The 21,802-nt window shown below is 40.7% G+C and overlaps 1 protein-coding gene across 4 annotated transcripts in view; it reads left to right on the top strand.

The window, feature by feature from the left end:
* The first annotated feature begins 2,711 nt into the window (after positions 1–2,711).
* ca8 (carbonic anhydrase VIII) overlaps positions 2,712–21,802 on the top strand; it is a 41,099-nt gene continuing 22,008 nt past the window's right edge. The window contains exons 1-9 of one of the 4 annotated variants that reach the window (XM_032531408.1): positions 2,712–3,147; positions 7,873–8,058; positions 8,246–8,370; positions 9,354–9,449; positions 11,163–11,225; positions 11,363–11,411; positions 13,650–13,762; positions 16,317–16,511; positions 20,934–21,280. In XM_032531408.1, the coding sequence (XP_032387299.1) occupies positions 3,075–3,147; positions 7,873–8,058; positions 8,246–8,370; positions 9,354–9,449; positions 11,163–11,225; positions 11,363–11,411; positions 13,650–13,762; positions 16,317–16,451 (840 nt within the window). In that variant the 5' untranslated portion in view covers positions 2,712–3,074 and the 3' untranslated portion in view covers positions 16,452–16,511; positions 20,934–21,280. Of the gene's footprint in view, positions 3,148–7,866; positions 8,059–8,245; positions 8,371–9,353; positions 9,450–11,162; positions 11,226–11,362; positions 11,412–13,649; positions 13,763–16,316; positions 16,512–20,933; positions 21,281–21,802 lie in introns of those variants that run through there. The other 3 variants (XM_032531407.1, XM_032531405.1, XM_032531404.1) reach the window with 3 other exon arrangements.

The raw sequence follows: 21,802 nt of genomic DNA, 5'->3' as shown, positions 1-21,802 counted from the left end.
ATGGGTTAACAGCAAAAACAATCCTGTCATCTGATCCTACTAAAGAAGGGTTTTGATATCCTAATATTAGACTATATTTTGTTAATTAACAAATAAATTAATATAATGATATATAATATAGTAAATATAATTAATTGATACAGTCTATGACTGAGACATAAGGTTAGTCACACGAGCAGGTGTTGCTCCTTTTTTCAAATCCTGGCTGATAAAAAGAAGCTGGATAAAACCATGGACTGTATATAAATTGATGGACAGAGCATCCGGCAAAGCGCTGCAACAGCGGAAGTAAGTTAAACCTGCATTCTGTCTGAATCCCTGCAGAGGGCGACACGCGGGGTTGCAAAAGGAGGTCGGTTACTATAGACGTCTATGGCGAAATGAGCCTCTTCTCACTTGATTTATTACCTCAGTAAACATCTTCATGATAAGTTTATCGTCTCAATCGCTAGTTTTAAGTATTCTGCAACACAAAATGATGACCATTTTTTAAAGTACGGTCTCGTTGATTTTAAATTCGGCGATAAAGCCGGGGTTGTTTTAGGGCGTGGCTACGATGTGATTGACAGTTCTCGGCCTGTCAATCATGACAGAACGTTAGCAAAGCTTGTCCATGGCACGTGAACTTCATTTTGGGGGTTGACCACGTTTTATCGCAGTGACTGGGACACTTTGGTCGGATAATAATGTCTTGTTCCGCGTTGGGTTGCACGGCAAGACACTCAAAGGAATCGGCAATTCAGTTTTTCCGGTAAGTAAAATTATATTTTGTTTTAATACAGTTTTTCGTTAGCCAACGTTAGCATCTCAATTAATATCAGTTAGCTAGCTAACTAGATTGCACCTTGCTAAGCAAGCTAGCGGGCTAACTAATAATGCTATGCAGGCCGTATAAACGCATACAGTCTATGTATAAACTTATAAAAATGTATTAATATAATTAATATTAACGGTCTATGGATAAAACACATCAGGTAAGATAACTATATGTTTTTTTTCTTTTTTTAAAAACCAAAACATTTCATTCATCAATTCAATTATCAATTATTATGTTACATACATTACACAAAACAAAGTTCAAGAGCAAAAAAAAACCCGCATCACATAAAATATACAAACCCATAAAGAACCTATGTAAACAAAAATAAACAAATTTCTGATTCCTAATCAGATAATAAATAAATAATAAGTAAATGAGGGATGAAAACAAAATGATAATGTAAAAATATACAATTATATGAGGATACACAATCAAACTATAAATGTGTAAATTAATGTCACAACAATAGGAAATAAAGGATAAATAACCAATGTAGTGTTACGGAAGCTCATAAAATACAGTCTCATAATAAATAAAGTCCCACCTAGAGGTCCACCCAAAGGGGGGGGGGGGGGGGGGGGACTTCACCTCTGCAGTCAGAACTCACCTATTTGTTTTAAGATAGAGGGTGTGGAACCATAGACTTTGACAGTCCACATGTGTAACTGCATGGCTCAGGGCTTCAGGAGAGCTGTCTGCATTCACTGAGGCTTAGCTAAGGTTAGCTGCTGCATAGCGGCCTGCTTAACCACGTCTAATTTTGATTTCTACACACCCTTACAATGGGTTTTATGCAGATATCAAATTTCACTACTGATCGTTAGGCTGTGTACAATTGTAGGCTATTTGACGATACATAAAGTTATTACTTTACTTCATTCCTACATTTTATTAACTCATTCCTCTTTCAAATGGCCTTGGCGACACTTGCACAAACTAGGCTGCACAGGCCCCCCCCATCCCTGTAACTAAAGTCCATGCTCTGCGTTCACTTCCACAGCGTGGAAACAGGGAGCTCGGCTGCATTTAGATGGCTCGGAGGATAATTTCCTGATAAGGAATGTAGGGCAATTAACATCAGCTGCCTGGAGGATAGGGATTAAGAAAGAAAGAAATTAAGCCATGAAGAACAATAGGGAACATGGGCTATTTATCCCACTTGACTTTTTGCACATGCTTTGTACAAATAACCCAAATAACAAAATATGTCTTGTAGTTTTTTTTGTTTTTTAAATTCAAAAACTCTAAAGTATGCCAGTGCCCACATACAGTTCCATTTGAAAAGCATTACTGTCTGACCAAGGAGATCTATGAGAGCCAGTGCCAAAAGTGAATGTGTGTGTGTTCAGTATCCAGTGTGTCAGAGTTTCTCTGGCCATCTTGAAGTCATCAAGGTTGGAGAACAGTTTGGCCTTTCACTCTCTCCGCCCTGCTGAGTTCTCCCTGTTTTCCCAACCACTGATGTCTCCTTCACCCAAGGGTGGGTCTGTCTGTGGCCTCCAACAGAAACACCAGCATGACCTTCCTGCCAGCCTTCCAACACACACACACGCACACACACATGCACACACACACACGCACACACGCACGCACGCACGTACGCATGCACACACACACACACAAACAATACCACCAGTGTATCCAAAACAGCAGAAAGGTTAACAGTATCATAACATACAAGTCAAACTACAACCGAGAAACTTAATTAATGAATATAATTCAAATAATTAAAGCTAATACACTTAGAACATAGAGGGAAGGTTGATGAGAAGAAGATACTGATCTGGAATTATCTGGAAGAAAACCCGGGTGAGAGAGAACACCTGCAGTCTGCCAAGTAAAAGAGAGAGAGAAAGGAAGTAAGACTGAGAGGAAGAAGAGAAAGGGGGGGGGAGATAACAGCAGAGCAAAGAGGAGGAGCAACAACAGAGTAAAGAGAAATACAGAGAGGCAGAAAGCTCCACACACATCAGTTATTAGCTGTAAGAAGACAAGAGTGAGAGCGGACATACTGCAACAGGATAAAAAGACAGCAAAAAATAGAAAGAGAAGGGAAAAGAAAAGAAGAAGCTAAAGACCAAGACATAAAGAAGAAAGTGAAAAGCTGAGGAAGTTGTTGCTCAGTTGGGAATCCATTCAGCACCCTGTAGAGACTTCAGTTTTTGTCCAAGTGAACAGACAAAACCAGTGTGACTGGGAGTCTACTGGGAGGTCGGACTGGTTTCCACTCACAGTGAGCAAACTGCCAAGCACCATGGCTGACAACGTGATCGAAGAGTCGGATTATAACCCGGGAAAAGATGAGCTGGACTGGGGCTACGAGGAAGGTATGTGCATGGATGCTGGGAAATATAAGATGTTAGCTGGTATAAAAAGTTGAGGGTCCAGATAGGTTTGAAAGGGGCCTCGACCCAAAGCTTCACACTCTTTATGTAGTCTTTACTTATGTGTCGGCCTGTTAGTTCTCTAAGAGGAGTTTTGCAGTGGTGTCACACATATTGAAGATCCTGGTTTGTGTTAGTACACTGTAAAAAAGATCTGTGCAAACAAGATGTAAAAGCTAGTGCAAACAAATAATTGTTTATTTTGCTCCCCTCTCTTACAGGTTGCTCTAACACATCTAACGTTTTATTAACGAAGGCTTTTAAATGGGCTGTTTTAAACAGTTACGAGGGTGTTCCTCTGCTGTAGAGTAGATGCACTTTACTTCAAAGCGACAACATTAGTTTGTTTGAAATGAATATCAATATTGAATCAACTCCATTATGTGGAGAGCACTGAGTGCAAAACATCAGCCAGCTCGGTGCTATATCCACAAAGGTGTTGCTAAAATCAAGACAAGAGTCTTAAGGGTAATAAAACCACAGAATTATTCATTAGGACCGGACAGTTTTGCCGTCATGAATCTCTTGAAACCACTTGATCTGTGATGGAATTAAAGGGGTATTCCAGCAATTTACAGTTGCACCTTTTATAAAGGTGAGCATCCCAAAACGACTAAAACAGAATGGCTAAAGTAGATGTACAGTAGCAGAGGCCTAGATTTCCTTGGATCCTACAATTCAGGTAATGGAGGTCAATCATCTCTTTTATGGAGTTGAGAAGTGGGAGGGGCTGATGGCTCAGGCTGTATTTTTAAAGTCAAATCCTATGTCAGATGTGGGCTTATTAGAATACAATTATTACTTCAACTTTCTTTCAAACACATTATATATATATATATATATATATTTTTGGATTGTCAGATTTTCACTGACACAAGTATAGCAGAAAGCTATTAAACTTGCTGCCATGGATACAGTTTACGATGAAATGAGTTAATTTAGTTTGTGTTGGTTCACTCTGTCTTCTTTCTATTACTGCCTTTACTGAGCATCGAGGGATGTGCTGTGATACTGAACTGTGAAATTCTTACTGTGAGTATACTGAATGATATGTAACACCCAGAGGCATGAATTAGACACTAATGTATGGCTTGCAAATACCACCCGTGTCCTGTGGAAACCATTTGTCCTAAAAGTATTGTTTTCATTAATAGAGAAAAAAAGTAATTGGATGGTCCATTGAAACAGATACGCAGGTATACAGTATTTACAAAACGTGTGAAGTGATTTTAAATGGTTATTCTTTACATTCTATCGTGCAGAAAACCATTTTGTGCATGGGACATTTAAGACTTTCTGCAGGACACTTAATATAATAAGTTTATACAGTCTTCATATGGCCATTTACCCTCAGGGTGAAGGTATAGCATGCTGGGGATGTGGACTAAAAGAGGCATCACATCCTTTGCCCCACTTAGCATTCAGCTGCTCAACATGCTCTGACCACATTGTCTGAAATGGTGATGTCTCTTATTGATTTGCTGATTGATTGCCGATGGATGCTTTTTTAATGAATTTTCTCATGACTTTCATGTTTTTATTTAAATATTTTACTATGTACTGTTTTGGATGTGCAAAGCAAATTCCCCTAGGGCCAATTCAACTTTCATTTATTCATTCATTAGAATGGACTACATTGGAAGAACTGACTTTGTAAGGGATTACAATGTGAGGTCATTAGTTGAACATAAAAGAACATAGGCATTAACTAGAATGCAAAGAGTACTTTATGATTCTTTCCGAAAGACTACAGCCCACACATTAATAGGATATGAACTATCAAATGCAACTAAAGCACAGTGAGAGGACACAACTCCACCAAGGCTGGAAGAAACAATCCTCTAAATTATTCATTTTTATAACAGCCATACATTTTTAATAGAGATATTCATCATGTGCCAATAATGATTTCTGTGATTTTGGCAATCTCCTGTCAATATGGAAACATAATAAGAAAGGACAGGCCTAAAAAAACATGCGATCCAACACACCTATGGCAAAGACTTGTACAGTAGATGCATGAATACATGAAGAGCCAGACCCTGGTGGAACAGAAACCAACCTGGTAGTGGTTGGACTAGGTTTCAACAACTTGCTGCTAGTGCCTTCTCATTTCACACACGAACCAACTAAATCAGGCTCAGCCCTTTCATCCCCTCTTGTAACCCGCAGTGAAACCCTCCCTGGCTTTAGTGAGTTGTTGTGAAGGCTGTAGTTGCTGAGGACAGAGGGAATGTGATGGGTCCCCTCAGCCCTCTGTGCCAGGGAGAGAACAGTCCGCCTGTCTGCAGCCTGCAGTGTGAGTCTCTGCTGCAGTTGCTGTAGAAAGGCGCACCGTGAGGGGTTGAGTTCATTTCCTTGGAGGGTCACGGGTGAACTTGGGCTTTCTTGAACACGATACTTTCTAAATGTGTTTGCTTCCTCCTTTTAAAAACAAATTAAGTCCAACTCATCTAACAATGTTCTCATTGTGCTGTGAATGTGGTCAGCAAGAAGCTGAAGTGAATCTAGAACAGTGTGTACCTTTTAGTATCACTTTTCTCCACTCTGTTTCACTCTCTACCAACAGAATGACACTCTGAAACTAAGAGTTAAGAGTTTTCATGCCCTGTCGGTGTTGGTCGAAAATGATGTTGATATTACAAAAGATATTTGATACAATGTCTCAATTCCTTTAAAAAATATTTATGCTCATACAATAATTTGCCAAGTCTTATAGTGCGTTCCATTTGTACTCGGAAGTCGGATTTTCCGAGGTCAAAGTCGGAAAACGCCCCATGACCTCGGAATTCCGAGCTTGGTGCTCGGACAGCCTCGCAGTACTCCACGAGCTAAATCCAGCATTGGGGCCCTGCGCATCAATAGCAGTAAAAGCTGTAGTCGCGTGCAGGTATCAGCACTTCTGTCATATTTGTGTGTCACTAAATCAGTCGTACACACAGGCCTGTCCAACTTCTGATTGTTGACGTGTTGTCAAAGCAGTTTGTTTATGCACAAAAAACAGCCGACTGCGTTCTCAACTGGTATTGCTAATAAACAATGGCTAATCTGGCTAAAGCTAACCCCACGTTTGTTTTTGTTGTAGCTGTTGTTTCCGACTTGTAAATGAAACGCATTAAACTCGGGTGTGACGTCATTTCCAGGTACGGCTTCCGAGTTCCGAGGTAAAGGGAACACAGTGTTAAGCCCCAGTGAGGCTGACCCTCTTTCTTCAAGCACAACCTGCTTGAATTTGTTTCCCTTCCCCCTTTCTCCCTCTGTCTCTCTACTGTGCATACAGCACTCAGAAAATACAACTCCAGTCCACTTCCCAGAGCTTTCAATCACATCTCCTGGTCTTCATTATGTCAAAATACTTTCTTAAAGATCAAGAACAAAGTGCCCAGCAACCCAGACGGTTTGGGCCCAACTAAAATTTGACCTACACAATTATAACCAATGTCCAGATTATGGAAACCCAAAGAAAATGTAGTTTAGATTTTAAAGAGTAAATAGAGGAGGAACTTCAGCAGCAATACACAACTTAGTTAAACAAAGAAACATGTCTTGCATAAAGTCAGCACTTAGTAAACTAATCTTAAAGGAGTACGGTGGCTTTTAAAAAATTCTCTATTTTACTGACTTGTACCAGACAAATGATATCAATTTAATCTCGGACTGTTTTATGCAGCAGTACAGCTCTGTAATATATTTAGACAATTGAGGAAGGTCAAAATAGCCAGCTGCCTTTGTTAGTAAAGCTGTTTCACAAAATTTAGACAATGTATGTGTGTATTTAACATGTAGGCAGAAATAAAACATGAGACATTGCTGTTTAATGAGCAGTTAAACAGGCAACAGCTAGACCACATGCAGAATCTCACAAGTTCTGTCTGTCGGGTGGCCTCTGGTCACCCAGTTGAGCATGCGCCCCATGTAGGCTGAGTCCCTTGCCATGGCCCAGGGTTTGTGTCCCTTTGCTGGGTGTCATCTAGAGGATGGATACCCGACCCGAGCCCGACGGGACCCGACGGTACCCGACGGGCCGGGCCGGGTTCGAACAGATTTTTAGAAAGGATGCTCGGATTCGGGTCGGGCTCGGTCACATCAGCGCGATAAGGCATTGAACATTTTGAATTTTAAACAGCTTATTATGTAGGTAATGGCGCTTGTTGCCCCGTGTGCATTTATGCGCTCATCTGTTGACATTTCCAATGCCTTCCTACAATTGCTTAATGAAAGCGGGCTTTCCACACAAACAAACGTACATGTGTCATTAGTATGAGAAACAAATGCGATTTTACTGTGTCGGGCTAGGGTCGGGCTCGGACATAAATATCTTAATGCCTGTCGGGCTCGGGTTGGGTTCGGTTACTGCTCTGTCGGACGCGGGCTGGGCTCGGACAGAAAAATCCGGCCCGATTCGCACTCTAGTGTCATCCCCTCTTTTTCTCTCCCCCATTTCCTGTCTATCCACTGTCTCTGTCAAGTAAAGGGGCAAAAAGAAAGTACTGAAGAGTACTCAAGTTCTGTATGGATGTTAGTGGCTTGCCACACTTTCCTGACCCAGTGACTGATACAACATGATACAATTAATAAAGTCAGTTTTAGAACCACAACTATTTGGTTAAGACCTGACATGTATGGTACATGTAATATGTGTGTGCCTGTTTTTTTACTCAGGTGTAGAATGGGGACTCCTTTTCCCAGCAGCCAACGGCGAGTACCAGTCTCCCATTAACTTAAACTCCAGGGAGGCTCAGTATGACCCGTCCCTCCTGGATGTCGGCTTATCACCAAACTATGTGGTCTGTCGAGACTGTGAGGTCATCAACGACGGACACACCGTCCGCATCATTCTCAAGTCCAAGTCAGGTAACTCCTAGGGGACATGACAACATGTCAATAGAAATCACTATGGGTTAGGGGATAGTGACACATTCATGCTTTTTTATGTAATGACAAATCTAGCCCACTGGCCAACTTTTCTTACTGTTATTTTGTCTTCTACTTCCTGTGTGTGCTTGCCCACAATGCCTTGGGTTTCCTGTGCTGTTGTCAGTGGTTACCGGGGGTCCGTTGCCTAGTGATCATGAGTATGAGCTTCATGAGGTTCGATTCCACTGGGGCAAAGAGAACCAGAGAGGATCAGAGCACACTGTCAACTTCAAGGCTTTCCCTATGGAGGTAGTGCATGCACACACACACACACACAAATGAGGCCATGCCCACTTTCAAAGCACTCTAAAAGACTAAAGAGACAGTCTTCTGGCATTGACATATACCCTTCAGATAATAGAGTAAAGCAAAAGTGGTTGTAGATTTTGTAGTCTTTTTTTATTGTATTTGTTGTCCAAAATATAAAATATTGCCAGTCTTATATTCATTGAAAGTAAAAGGGCTAAATATTTGTTTCCACCAGGAATGTTTTATAGGGCAAGGTTACATATTTTAAAAGTATTTCAGTTAAAAAACAATCACTGCTCAATGGGAACTCTGAGCTGAAACCACTGAAAAGGAGGCTGACAGCTCAGAGATCTGAGATTTGATGTATTCATTTTCCACTGTTTCTACATTAGAGTAAGATAATTACCATGGCAGCTTTCAGTCTTATCAAGAACAGATCTGTGGCCTGGTCTGGCTCGCAAATTTCCGTGTTTCATCTTTCACTAAATACATCAATGTCGATATTGCAGCGATATTGTAGGGTTGATTACCAGTGCTATTACAAAATGTTGACACAATGAGAGTTTTGATGAATCATCAATAATGTGGTGTACAATGATTAATGGGTGAAGGAAAATAGCTGGAACAGTCTAGAACAGTCTGGTAAGATGACATCTCTGTACTGTAATGCCACCTTTAAAACCAGAAAAGACAACACTTGTGTCATATTACGATATCCAAATTTTAAGACAATATCTACCCTCATTTAATGTCGATATGTCAATATATTGCCCAGCCTTATTTCCTGGTAGAAGTTTTGTACTCCTTTCTCCACGTCCACAGGATCTTGACATTAGATAGATATAGAAAGCCCTCAGTCACCCCCAGCTGATGGGTCACTCTCTTACAAACTACTGTTCCCTACACCTGTTACACCTGTCCCTACAATGGCCTCTCAAACACAGGTTGTGTTCTGTTGTCTCTCTGTCTCTGTCTCTCTGTAGCTCCATCTGATTCACTGGAACAGCACTCTGTTTAACACTCTGGAGGACGCTCTTGGGATGAAGAATGGAGTCCTCATCATAGCTCTTTTTGTGCAGGTAAACATCCACATCACAATAGACGGTTTACAGTGTCGATGTAATAGAGATCAAAATATAGAAACAAAATAAATCCAAGGCACTCTTCTTCTTCATTATGAAATAGCCAGTAAAGTAAAGGCTTTTTAAATCATTTTGAAGAAGAGTGCCTTGGATTTCCTTTTTTTATATACTTAAATGAATTCACAACCCCAAAGAGCACCTTCAAACATCTGACTGAACTTCCTGAGCACCCTGGACTTTTTTTGTCTTTCCAAGAGATCAAAAGTATTTTCATCGTAGGCTAAATCATCAGCCTAATTTCACTCAGTTTTTCTAGTTTGTATTGCTTTGGAACCTGAATAATCAAACTGTATATTGGGTCCTATGTTTTTCCTTCCTATACTATAACAAGTAACAGTTACCAATACATAGTACATGTATTTAATATTGTACAGTATACCTGTCTTACCAAAGAAAAAGAAATATTGTTATTGAATTTCAAACTTGTGTAAATGTAAGAGTGCAGCCAAGTCTACAGGGCGATCAGGTGGGCACCCTCTCAGTAACTGGTGTATCAGTGAGTTGGGCCTCCCACATTATAACACCATACAAATCAACAGCAGCACAAACGTTGGCCTCCAAAATTACAAGAAAATTGAATTAAGAGTTCTCTGAAACTGCTTCAACAAAAACTGACCTTCATGAAGGAAGGATTGCAGGGCTGGTGTATGAGACTACATTAGTTTCAGCTAGGTGCACCCGATAAACTGCAGCTGAGTGTAACGTTTTGGAGCACAACTATGTGTGCTTGACAGCATACTTTTGTAAAAAGAAATCCCTCCATTCATTTTGCATTCATAAGTATAACACAAGTTGAAAAACACCTTCCACTACATTCTTATGAAATCCACCAATTCCTATGCTTCATTGAAATGGTCCTTAGTCTCCCTGCTAAGAAAAATGAATAATGAAACCAGTCAAACCTCGGGAAATAACATCACTTTGGGAGAGAGCTGAGTCACACCAGCCCAGGGAAAAGACACCATCTGGCCCTGAGGTCCTGAGAACACACTCTTAAAGGTGCCCTGCCACACGTATTTCATTACTTTGTGGTAATGTCTGAAGTTCTACCATGGACTCTGTAACATTTTTTTGTGGAAAAAATGCCTTGGTTACCTTGTCACAAGCCATTCTAGTGTGGTGTAGAAACCTGCAGGAAGGCTCAGCTCGATTTGTGACAGGTTTTAATTAATTAAGCTTGACTCTGCTCAGCTAGCCAATGAGAGCCTGGCTATCAGTATCCTTTACCCAGCGCAACTGGGCGAGCTCATGAATAGGAATGAGCTCAGGCAGAATGACGTCAGACTGACCAGCTGTTGTAATTGGCCTGACAGAGGAGGTAGCAGTTCATTTTTACATTCACGACAAAACATAAACACATATGGACCTGACATATTTCAAAAAATGCACTGTAAAGTAAAAATGGTTTTGTGTGGCAGGGCACCTTTAACACAATAAACCTCACACGTCCTGTTTTTGACAGCCCCTTTAGTTTCTGCTTCCTGTTTACTTCCTGTATGTAGATGGCAGATAAAAACTAATATATTCTTTATAACATTCTGTCAACGTCTTTAAGGCTGTCACTAAAAACACTGTTCAGATACATTAATGAGGACTGTGGCCACCAACTGACTGCCCACTGAAATCGGAAACGTCTTGTGCTTTTATCAGATTGGTAAGGAGCATCTGGGTCTGAAGGCCATCACTGAAGTTCTACAGGACCTGCAGTACAAGGTGAGAACAAGTCTGAAACAGATGACCATTTATTACATCAATGTAAGATGTTAGATAATAATGGAGTATAATCACACTGTTAAATGACATGGTACACTAATACAATAATTGATGTTGTGTTGCTGTATTACCATCAGGGGAAGAGCAAGATAATCCCCTGCTTCAACCCCAACACTCTGTTACCTGGTGAGCAGAAAAGTATTTGATTTCAAATGAATATACGAAACCGTTACGTTTTGAGTTTTAGTGTTTGGAGCCCAAAATGCTGAGACGGAGGCAGAGATGGATTCAGTATGAAAAACTAGAATAGAACAGATCTTTGTCATTGTTTTTTAAGATTTTTTGGGGGGGCTTTCCCCTTTATCCGATAGTGACAGTGGGGATGATACCCAACCAAAGGGCCACAGGTTGTTGTCATTGAAACCCAGTTTAGCAGCTCTCAATATGACAAACATCACAGACAAACAGAAATCTAAAAATTTAAATAGTAAAATATAACAATCAAGATAAATAAACACAATGACGTGGCACTACATGCATAATGTTATTAACTTTTATTAACTAATAGTCTCTGAAGAACTGGTTGCAAGCAGTTGGTGGCAACTGAGGGCTGGCTGCGTAGCGGGTGAAGATGGTAGGCCGACCAGAAGAACCACTTGGGCTGAGAGCATATATGTATCTGTTTTTTTGAATCTGAACTCTTTAAAATTGTTTATTGAATCTTTTTAGGTAGGTTTGTTTGGTGTGGAATTTAGACAACTTTAAGAAAACCTTTAGAAAACGTATACTGTTTTCATTTCACTCAGTAGCACACCTAAACCCGGGACATTACTCTGCTGAAAGGGTGTAGAGCTTCACCAAATATTTTGCCACATCTCTCTGACATTCATTAACACTGTCCTGACTCATTTGTTTTTCTGCTGCGATGGAAAATGTTTTTTTTCTCCTTACTAGGACGGGCTGCAGAAGCTGTAGAAGCTGCAGAAGCTGCAGAAGCTGCAGAAGCTGTAGAAGCTGCAGAAGCTGTAGAAGCTGCAGAAGCTGTAGAAGCTGCAGAAGCTGTAGAAGCTGCGGTTCTACTTTATCATTCAGCAAATGTCAGATAAAAAATTGCTGATTTATCTGCACTTGACATTTCCTAAAGGCAAATCACTGCTGTATGCAGCTGCTTCAGTTCACAGAATGTGACGTGTCACGTGACATGTACACGTAATAAACAAGAAAATCGTGACATGTACACAAATCAGTGAATGAAAGTAACGTGACCATTTCACGAACTGGTGTGTTGGGTGAAGCGGTAGGCCGAGGCAGAGGACCACAAGTTATTACTTTAACATAATGGGTGGTAGAAACATATTAAAGCAGGGACTTGTCATTCACCACTTTTTGTGACAACCTTCTCACAAATAGGCCTATGTCATTTGGCAGTTGTTTTGGTTGGCTTTGGTGAAGTGCTAGCCTGGATGCCAGCCAAAATTAGCCCCGCCCACAACATTTTATTTCGGGAAGTTCGGTCTGGACTTGATCTGTTGTGGAGCAAATATGCTCGAACCAGAGCTGTTTGGACCAATCAAATTGTCAGGGCTGGCTTTACACAATGATGGACAGATGATCAACAGTAACGTAATCAACCACGTCACCAAAGAGCGCTTGGGTTGAATTTGTTTACAACAAAGATGGCTGCCGCTGGAGAACTGAGGTGTGTAGATTCTGCCATCGCTTCTGTTATAGACGATATCGACAGCGCGTTCATTTTAAAAGAGAAACAGAGAACTGCTATCAAGGCATTTGTCGATCGCAAAGATGTTTCTGTCGTCCTTTCTACGGGATTCGGCAAAAGTTCAACATACGTCACACACGCTGTTGCTATCCAATTGAGTGCGGAGGCATTTTCTTTCCTGGTTCGGTTGAAACACCCCCCATAATCACAGCCCAATAGAACAGAATCAGACTCATATTCTGACTACAATCTGAGCATGACAACGTCAGGCTAGTGAAGTTTGGACACTTTGAAACGCTAAAGGCAGTCTGTCATATTCAGTCCGTCCTGTGTCGCTGGGTTAGTACCATCATAACCCATCACCCAAGAGAGATTTTTTTTAATAAGAGATTTATTGTCAGAGTTCAACGAATCTAGGTATTTTCTTAAATTGGAACTGGATTTAAAATACAACCAGTTAATGTAGCCCATCCCTAGCACAGGCATTTTAATGACTAGTTTAAAGATAATTGGTACCCAAAACGCTGTATATAACTGAGTGGAGCACCTACTCTACCCACTTTTTAATTCCCCATTTCATTAGTGCTAACATGTAAAATAATCTTGCCATTTCAGAAAATTGGATTGTTTATTACAACTTATACTGACACAATTTGTTTGCAATTTAAAGCAATTTGTCATACATATATTTAATCTGCCCTCAGACCCTTTGCTGAGAGACTACTGGGTGTATGAAGGATCTCTGACCACCCCGCCTTGTAGTGAAAGTGTGACCTGGATTCTCTACCGCTACCCTCTCACCATCTCACAGTCACAGGTAAAACACACATATACCGTCTGTAGTCTTTTAAAGGGCAACTCAAACACACATTTTACACACTGAGTCTGTTTGCAGGTGTGTGGTAGTAGTACTACTGCATGTAAAGTATGAAAATAGCTCCGAAGGGAGCTGTGTGATGTCTAATAAATGTATTGCGTCAGCGTGAGTTGGGGTTGAAGACATTGGGCGGGTGGTGTTAGAAAGCTTCCCAGACCTCTGTGGCCTGCTGCTCATCTGTGCTAGAGGCTTAACGCACATAGCTAACCTTAGCTGTATTAATGTAAGCAATTAAATTACTTTTCATATGCATGTAGTCATCTGGCAAATTAAAAACCTGTACTGTCCTGGTTTCATCTCTGTTCTGTGTTTTGCGTCCCGTCCAAGCTGTACCTATAACCAATGGCCCTTTTGTGGCTTTTATACAACAAAGGGCCACTAACCTGAGGATCTCTGGCATTCAACACAGTACAGGATGCCTTTATACTCACTGCAAATCAATGAGCCTGTCACATTGCCTTTAATTCAGCCTCTGACTCATGGCTCTCTTCAAGCAGGTTGTTGTAAAGAATGATGATGGTTAATCCTTTGACATTTATTTTTGGCTTTCATTCATGCTGACCTCTGGCATGCTGATCCTTTGAAATGCTAACAGGAAGAACGACTTTTGGGTGTCCTCCTGCCTCAGGCAATGTCCGTCCACTAATAGGGATGCCTTTGTAACATTTCGCATTATTTTGTACAGGGACAATGCACAATAATCCCCATCATTGTAAATGTCAGCCAAGAGGATCATTTTTTGACAATTGTTCCTTGGCCAGATGTTGGGTTAAGCAATTAAAAGGGTTGAAATGCTCTCTGCAGTGTTGTTACAGGTTGTTGTTCAGTTCAACTGAAGAGGGATTTCCCCTTCATTTTAATTTAAAAATACATTTAAATTAAAGAATCGTTAAGCACTTTTGTAGCCAAAAGAGGCAAAACTACCCAGTATTTAACAAACAAAAAATTAGAGAATAGTCTAGGGTTTTCAAAGTGTCTGCCCACTTCAGACAACTGCAAACCCTGTCCCCCCCACCTTAACCCAAGGAATTTGGGGGGGTTAAATGATTTTTACTGTGAGCTACAACATTTTTTAAGCATAAATTTCTTTGCATTTAGTCATATTGGCACCATTAAAAATATGCAGAATCAGCTTGCAATTTTTCATATTCCCTTGGATGTAAGAAAACTTAAAACATGATGGTTCTCCGGCAGGTTCTGTAGCTTTAAGGAGCATCCTTTTTCCTATGGATTCATTTTCCAAGTGGAATTCTAGATATTCAAGATGGCCATCTGAGATAATAATCAGGAAGTGTAAATCAGACGTAATCTCAAAATATATGTATCATGTTCATTCTGGGAAATGTATACATTTTTTAGAAAAGGTCGATTTTGGGAAAGTGAGTAAAAAAAAATACTTACCTTATTTGACTTCTTTGTGAATACTGTAGGAGCCTAGTCTCTGAATCAGGTTCAAGCCATGACCCTACAGCTGAAGGAATATGAACAACAGAAGAAGTGTTTTAAAACTGCTGGTCCGGCTTTCCTAGACTACACACCTCCAACATCCAGCTATTATTGACAGCTGCAAGTGTGTGTGTGTGTGTGTGTGGTGTGTGTGTGTGTGTGTGTGTGTGTGTGTGTGTGTGTGTGTGTGTGTGGTGTGTGTGGTGTGTGTGTGTGTGTGTGTGTGTGTGTGTGTGTGTGTGTGTGTGTGTGGTGTGTGTGTGTGTGTGTGTGTGTGTGTGTGTGTGTGGTGTGTGTGTGTGGTACACAATGCATATGTGCATGCAGGTATTCAAGTGTTTCTATGCCTACGTGTTTTGTACTTTGACTGTGGGCTATACATCCTTTTTTTCTGTTAGCCAACAGCACACAGGAACAGACGTTTGTCATGTTATTTTGGCCGATGGTGGTGGTTTACACACTAACAGGACGTCAGATTGTGGATCCTTTCTGTCACAGTTCTGATCCTTTTGGTCTGAGCAAGAACACGCCATGCTTTTTTGTAAGCAAATGCTGCACTCGTAAAGAATTGAAAGATACTCTTACAACAGTTGTATTGACTGAGTTTCCACATTTATGAAAAGTGTCATCTGTCTTCAGATTATCACATTTCATTCCCACACAGTCATTGTATCATTATAGATCTTTGTCTGACGCCTAATGGGTCCCAGTCTTCTGTTTTTATACCCCAAGCTGGCTCCTTTTGCTTTGCACTAGAAGCTTATAACTTGAACGTCTAACAGCCTGAAAAGAAAAGTGTAGAGCAAATATTTGAAGTATGTGAAGTACTTAAATGATCTTGTGTATCTATTGAAAGCCAAGGGCAAACGCTGTGTGTTTAAGCAACCATGATGTCTTGTTATGTATGGACCAGATTGTATGAAAATCACTGCACAGGTTTCAGACACTTTTTCACTCTGCCATAGATAAAACTGTTACGTGTGGAGCCTTGAGATATGGAGCTGTGACCTAGTTCAGCCTCTAAAATGAGATCCTTTCTCTTCTTCAGATTGAAGAGTTTCGGAGGCTGCGGTCCCATGTCAAAGGGGCGGAGCTACTGGAAGGGAATGATGGGATGTTGGGCGACAACTTCCGTCCCACCCAGCCCCTCAGTGATCGGACGGTTCGTGCCGCCTTTCAGTGACTCTCACTTTCCACTGCAAACTCTGAAAAACTATGGGACCTACAGATACAAGTGCAGAAGGTAACAGTGTTGCAATAAGTCCAGCTCTGTCCTGTTTTAACCTGCGATACATTAGCAGCCAGGGCTCCAGACCACTTTAACGGAAAAAATCTTCTCATGAGCTTTAGGTCGTGAGCTTAATTGCTGCCTCATATCCACCCTGTTCTGCATCACTAAAGTGTCATAGGCCACTACATAACATTACACAGTAAAACCTTTTAACCCTTTTAATGTGTCAACAAATGCAAAAAATTTGTGTATGCGATCATGGATATTTAAAGTAGAAGTAATATATTTTTTTATGGTTAGCCCTTGCCTATTTAGACATCCAGCAGACATAGAACAGCATTCTTCTGGACTCATTTTGTTTCCACCTGATGAATGTAAGTTTATTTGCTCTGGTTTTGGTCTCTACCATCTCCAGAGAAAATATCAAGCTCTTTAGAAGCTAAATGCTCCACAACGTTCACCAGCTAGTCGCTAACATGGGCTAGATGCATAGGCTGTATAAGTAAAGCCACTACATCTATCTATCTACATAAATCCTGCCCCCTTTATGTTAGCAGATTGGTAGTCTATATCCAGTTTTATATATATCCAGAAAGTCCGCCGGATCGCGCTCTGTTCGGCCAGATGTCCGTTACTTTCTGCTTTCTTTGTGTCGTAATTTTAAACTGGTGGATTTATGAGGACTATGGTTAACTGCTCCTCAGATCTCTGCAGGGTAAATCCAGACAGCTAGCTAGACTATCTGTCCAATCTGAGTTTTCTGTTGCACAACTAAAACAACTTTTGAACATTCGCACGTTCCACCAAAACAAGTTTTTCCCGCGGCTATTTTGCAGTGGCACCGTGGCTCCGTCCGACACTTAGTGACAATTGTGATTGGTTTAAAGAAATGCCAACAAACCAGAGCACGTTTTCTCCTATCTTGGAATACTGTGTGGACTAGCCGAGCCTTTGACAATGCCAGACTTGGGGATTGGACATGGGCCACACTAAAAAATCAAAACAAAATCTCAAAATATTTGTTTCCCAAATACTGTTTCTGTCATTTAAGGTTGCCATTAACACACAGATTTTTGTTCTAGTGTTCATTTCTCTGATGATCTGATTTGGCTTTTTGTACTATGAGAGGCAGTGGAGACGTGTCGTCCATTTCTATGTACAGGCTATGGTCGCTAACTGCGTCTGTCCTCTGGTAGTGGTTTTATCGGCGCTTTCTCAATGTTTTACTGAAACATAATGCTGATGGGAGCGGTGGGAGTAAACCCAAAACACTGAGCTGAAAACGCTGAAATGTTCTGTAAATGTGAGGGACACTGCAGAGTTGGGTTCATCATAATAACATCGTTCACTTAACATGTAGTACTTTGTTTCACTGTCAATATAAAACACTGATAGAGCAGCTTTAATAAAGCATCTACATGACAAAGATCCGGAAAATAGTTAGTCAAATAAATGTGTAAATAAATAAAAAACTGACCAGCATTTGCTGAAGTTATCACCAAACACTGTTCTCTGTGTTTTTAGTTAGTTCAGCATATTTCCTCACAATTCTTTTTTTTCTTTCAAATGGAAGCAGGCATGCTGTCCCTGAGGTGTTCGGGTCCTCTGAAACCACAGTGTAGTGGGTCATCCCCACTGGAAGAGCTAACCCATTTCAGTTACTAATCTGGGACTAACCCATATACAGTATGTAGTGTATAGAGGGATCCCAGATTTAGCTCCGCAGCACTGCGGCAGGAAGACAGGGCACAACGTTTTGACCTCAGCGGAGATGTGGAGGGTAAAGAGAGACAATGACACTTTGTGACATTTCTTACTTTTTGGGGGTATTGAATATTTGATGTTACTTCAACATGCCGGCATGGTAATATGTAGAAAAACAGATGAGCAAAGGCCTGCAAAGAAATGTTGGTAACCCAACTAGGTTCTTCTTGCTTATTCTTCTCAATCTGACACTCCTGCATTACTATCAGTTAGCCTTGGTACACAACATTATGTCAGGGACAGGAGGAACACAGATATCCTTCATGCAGTAAATTATCTAATTTGACCCTGGTGTAGCAACTGACTTCAATATAAATCATTTTTCACAGTCCTGGTTTTAGGTCTTCTTTCTCTAAATCTGTACTCCATAGAGTTCAACAGTAAGGTTCTGTAGATAATGTCAACCTTGTTTTATTCACAATGATATGGAGAAGTACTACATTACACACAAACCTAAGAGTGACTCGTCTCTGATTGGTGGAAGGTCACTGTTACCAATGTTTATTGCATATAATGGCCTATATCCACACTGTATATAAAACTCTTTATATAAGTTTTTTGTGAAACGTCAATGGGTTTAATGGATGGGAAATTCACTTTGGGGATCGGAGTAGTTCAAAAAAGTGGTCGTTCGCCGTTAAGCTGGTTTGCACTTCGGATGAAAAAAAGAAAAGCATCAGAAGCAGGAACATCCGGATGGGTGTAGGTTCAAAATTGCTGGATCCCTGTTTAGAGTCCAAGTCAACAGCACATTTAGTTGAACCTTCCCTGACTAGTAAAAGCCCATGTGTTTCAAACTCCCAGTTTGCAACACAACCGTCTCTGAGAACTTCCAGGACATTAAACAGTTTTCAAGAGTAGAATAAAAGTAAAAGTCCTTGATTAACAGATGACCCCTTCACTAAGAAGATTAGTTACCTCATTGCAGACTCTACAATGCCAACAAGAGAGGGGAAAAACCTGCAAGAGGGTGTTTTCATGCAGTCATGGTATTTTAGAAGTTATGATCACAATAATGACTAATGCAGTTGTTTAGTGTGCTGGTTTTATTATAAATGACTAATTTCCATTTGACTGAATACAGCTTTTTTTTTTTTTGCTGTTTCAACCCCAAACTATGAAAACCTAAATAGTGTTTACCCTCTGAAGGACGGACTACACAGTGCAGAAGTTAGTTCTCCTTTAGAGTTCTTCATGAAGCGCATTCTGACATAGTTTTCACAACCCTCTGATACCACCGATTGCCAGTAAATATCTAAGCTGACTCGAACGTAGTTGATATCAAGGAACAGAGAGATGAGAGTAACAGAAGGCTTAGATGGAACAGGGAAAACAGAGGGAGGGAAGAAGTGTGTTGACAGGAGAGAGAGAAAGAAGGGTACTGTGGTGAATGGAGCTGAGAATGCCAGGGGGATGAAAGAGGAGGAGACACAGGAGGGCATGGAGAAAAGGAGAGAAAGAACATAGCACCATTGTTTGTGGTGTAAACGGACACTGAACTGGTCCCACCAGCACAAACCCACCTGAGTTAAGACCTGGGAACGAGACGCAAGGGGGGAGAGAAGGGAGCGCAAGCTGGGTGGACATTTTGAGTTGTAGCTAGATTAAATGGTATTACAATTCATCCTGAGGGGAACATAAATGTCAATACTTGTTGAGGTATTTTACTAAAAACCTTGCAAATGGTGGCGCTAGAAGAAAAGTGCAGCAATCACCATTCAGTTGGATACATCCTCTGGGGACTGATCTAATGTCTGTAAAAAACTTTGATAAGTGGAACGGCCGACCTACTGACAGCCATCCATAGAGCCACGGAAGACTGTCCTCACCGGGAAACATGTCCCTTAAGTCGTTTGTCCAAGCAGCAATTACTACTTATATTTACGTCCATAGTAACGGCAATCTCTTGTGGCCTCCCATAATTATTACTTTCCACATCTTCTGTTGAGTTTAGAGCATCCATAAGTGTTGGAAGGTTAACCCGGTATTTTACCGGTAACTTTGTGAGAGGCTTAATAAGAGAGCTGGGCCCAATTGTTCTTATGTAGGTACCTAATTCCACACGAGAAGCCTGGTTTAAACCCTTTAGACATGGATTTGTCTTCAACATACTGTAATATACACAGTTAAATAAACTGTATAATACATAATTTTTAGGTCTATATTATACCAAGGCAAAACACTTTTTAACTTTAAATTTTAAATTTTTCAAGGGCCGAACATTCATGTTTTTTCAACCATCCAGTCCTATAGAATAATTCTAATTAATGGTCTCAATGAATAGGAACCAGGCTAATGTCCTGTAGCGTGAGGCCTTACATAATATTTATATAGTTGTCCCGTGAGTCTGAAAAGGTAATGGAACGAAGGCAGAGGAAGTATATCCCACTTCACAGTTCTATTCATTTGACTGATGACTGGTGTCATGTCTCCAGTCATACTGTACCACTGGAAATATCATCAACTGTTAAAGAGACGCTTGAACACATTTCTCTTGAGCAGCGCTTTTTTGCTGTTTAATTCTTTTTCTGTAGTAACTGGAAATAGAGTCAAGGGAGCAATAAAAGTTCCTCCTTTAATGCTGTTTTAACCAGCTGTAAAGCACGTGGTTTCTCTTCTTCTTTCCTTTCCTTTTTTTTTTATCTGATACATATTTGCCTTTCATTACAGGAGAGAAGGAAGAAAAGGTGTGAAGAAAGCAATGGAAAAAGAAGGAGAGAGAAAAAGTTAATGTGGTTGTAGCTCAGCTGCAGACTGATGGTGAACAAACTATTGATCTCACACCTTCAATGAATGATTTGTTCAGTGTGTGTGTGTAGGTATAGGTTAAGTTTGAGTGTGTGTGTAGGTGTGTTTAGGTGTGTCCTCTTCCACTTAACCTGTCTCTCCCCTTCTCATTCTTACTGAATATGTATCTGTATCTGTGTGTGTAACATCCTGCCTGTGCCTGTGTGTCTTTAGTATTTGTGTGTGTGTGTGTGTGTGTGTGTGTGTGTGTGTGTGTGTGTGTGTGTGTGTGTGTGTGTGTGTGTGTTGTGTGTGTGTGTGTGTGTGTGTGTGTGTGGTGTGTGTGTGTGTGTGTGTGTGTGTGTGTGTGTGTGTGTGTGTGTGTCCAGTTAGATAAAAAAAGGCTTTACAACCAGTCTCTGCCTCTGTCAAAACAAGAGGAAGCATGAATCTCAGATGTACCTACACATGCACGCACGCAACAAATGCAAACATGCACCCTCACAAGTTCAATACACAGAACAAGCTGTATTTGTAACTCTGAAAATTGAGTCAACACTACAGACAAATCCGAGTTGTAGGCGGAAGTAAACAAACTGCCATTACTGTGCTGGCACCTGACTGGTAAACCCCGCATTTAATCATGTAATATAACACCTTTTAGTACTTTTGAATCCCTTTTCCTAAGATATCTGTCCAAGAACCTGTTATATGTTGAAAATATAGTAGCAAATGCCATTAAAAGTACCGTGTCTGTCAAACTGAGCTGAAACATACTGTGAGAACTGATGACTGTTACTGTAAAGCAACAA

The sequence above is a fragment of the Etheostoma spectabile genome, chromosome 12 (assembly GCF_008692095.1).
Source record: "Etheostoma spectabile isolate EspeVRDwgs_2016 chromosome 12, UIUC_Espe_1.0, whole genome shotgun sequence".
Taxonomy (NCBI): Eukaryota; Metazoa; Chordata; class Actinopteri; order Perciformes; family Percidae; genus Etheostoma; species Etheostoma spectabile.
The sequence above is the reverse complement of the archived record's forward strand: the minus strand, read 5'-3'. Positions and strand labels throughout refer to the sequence as shown.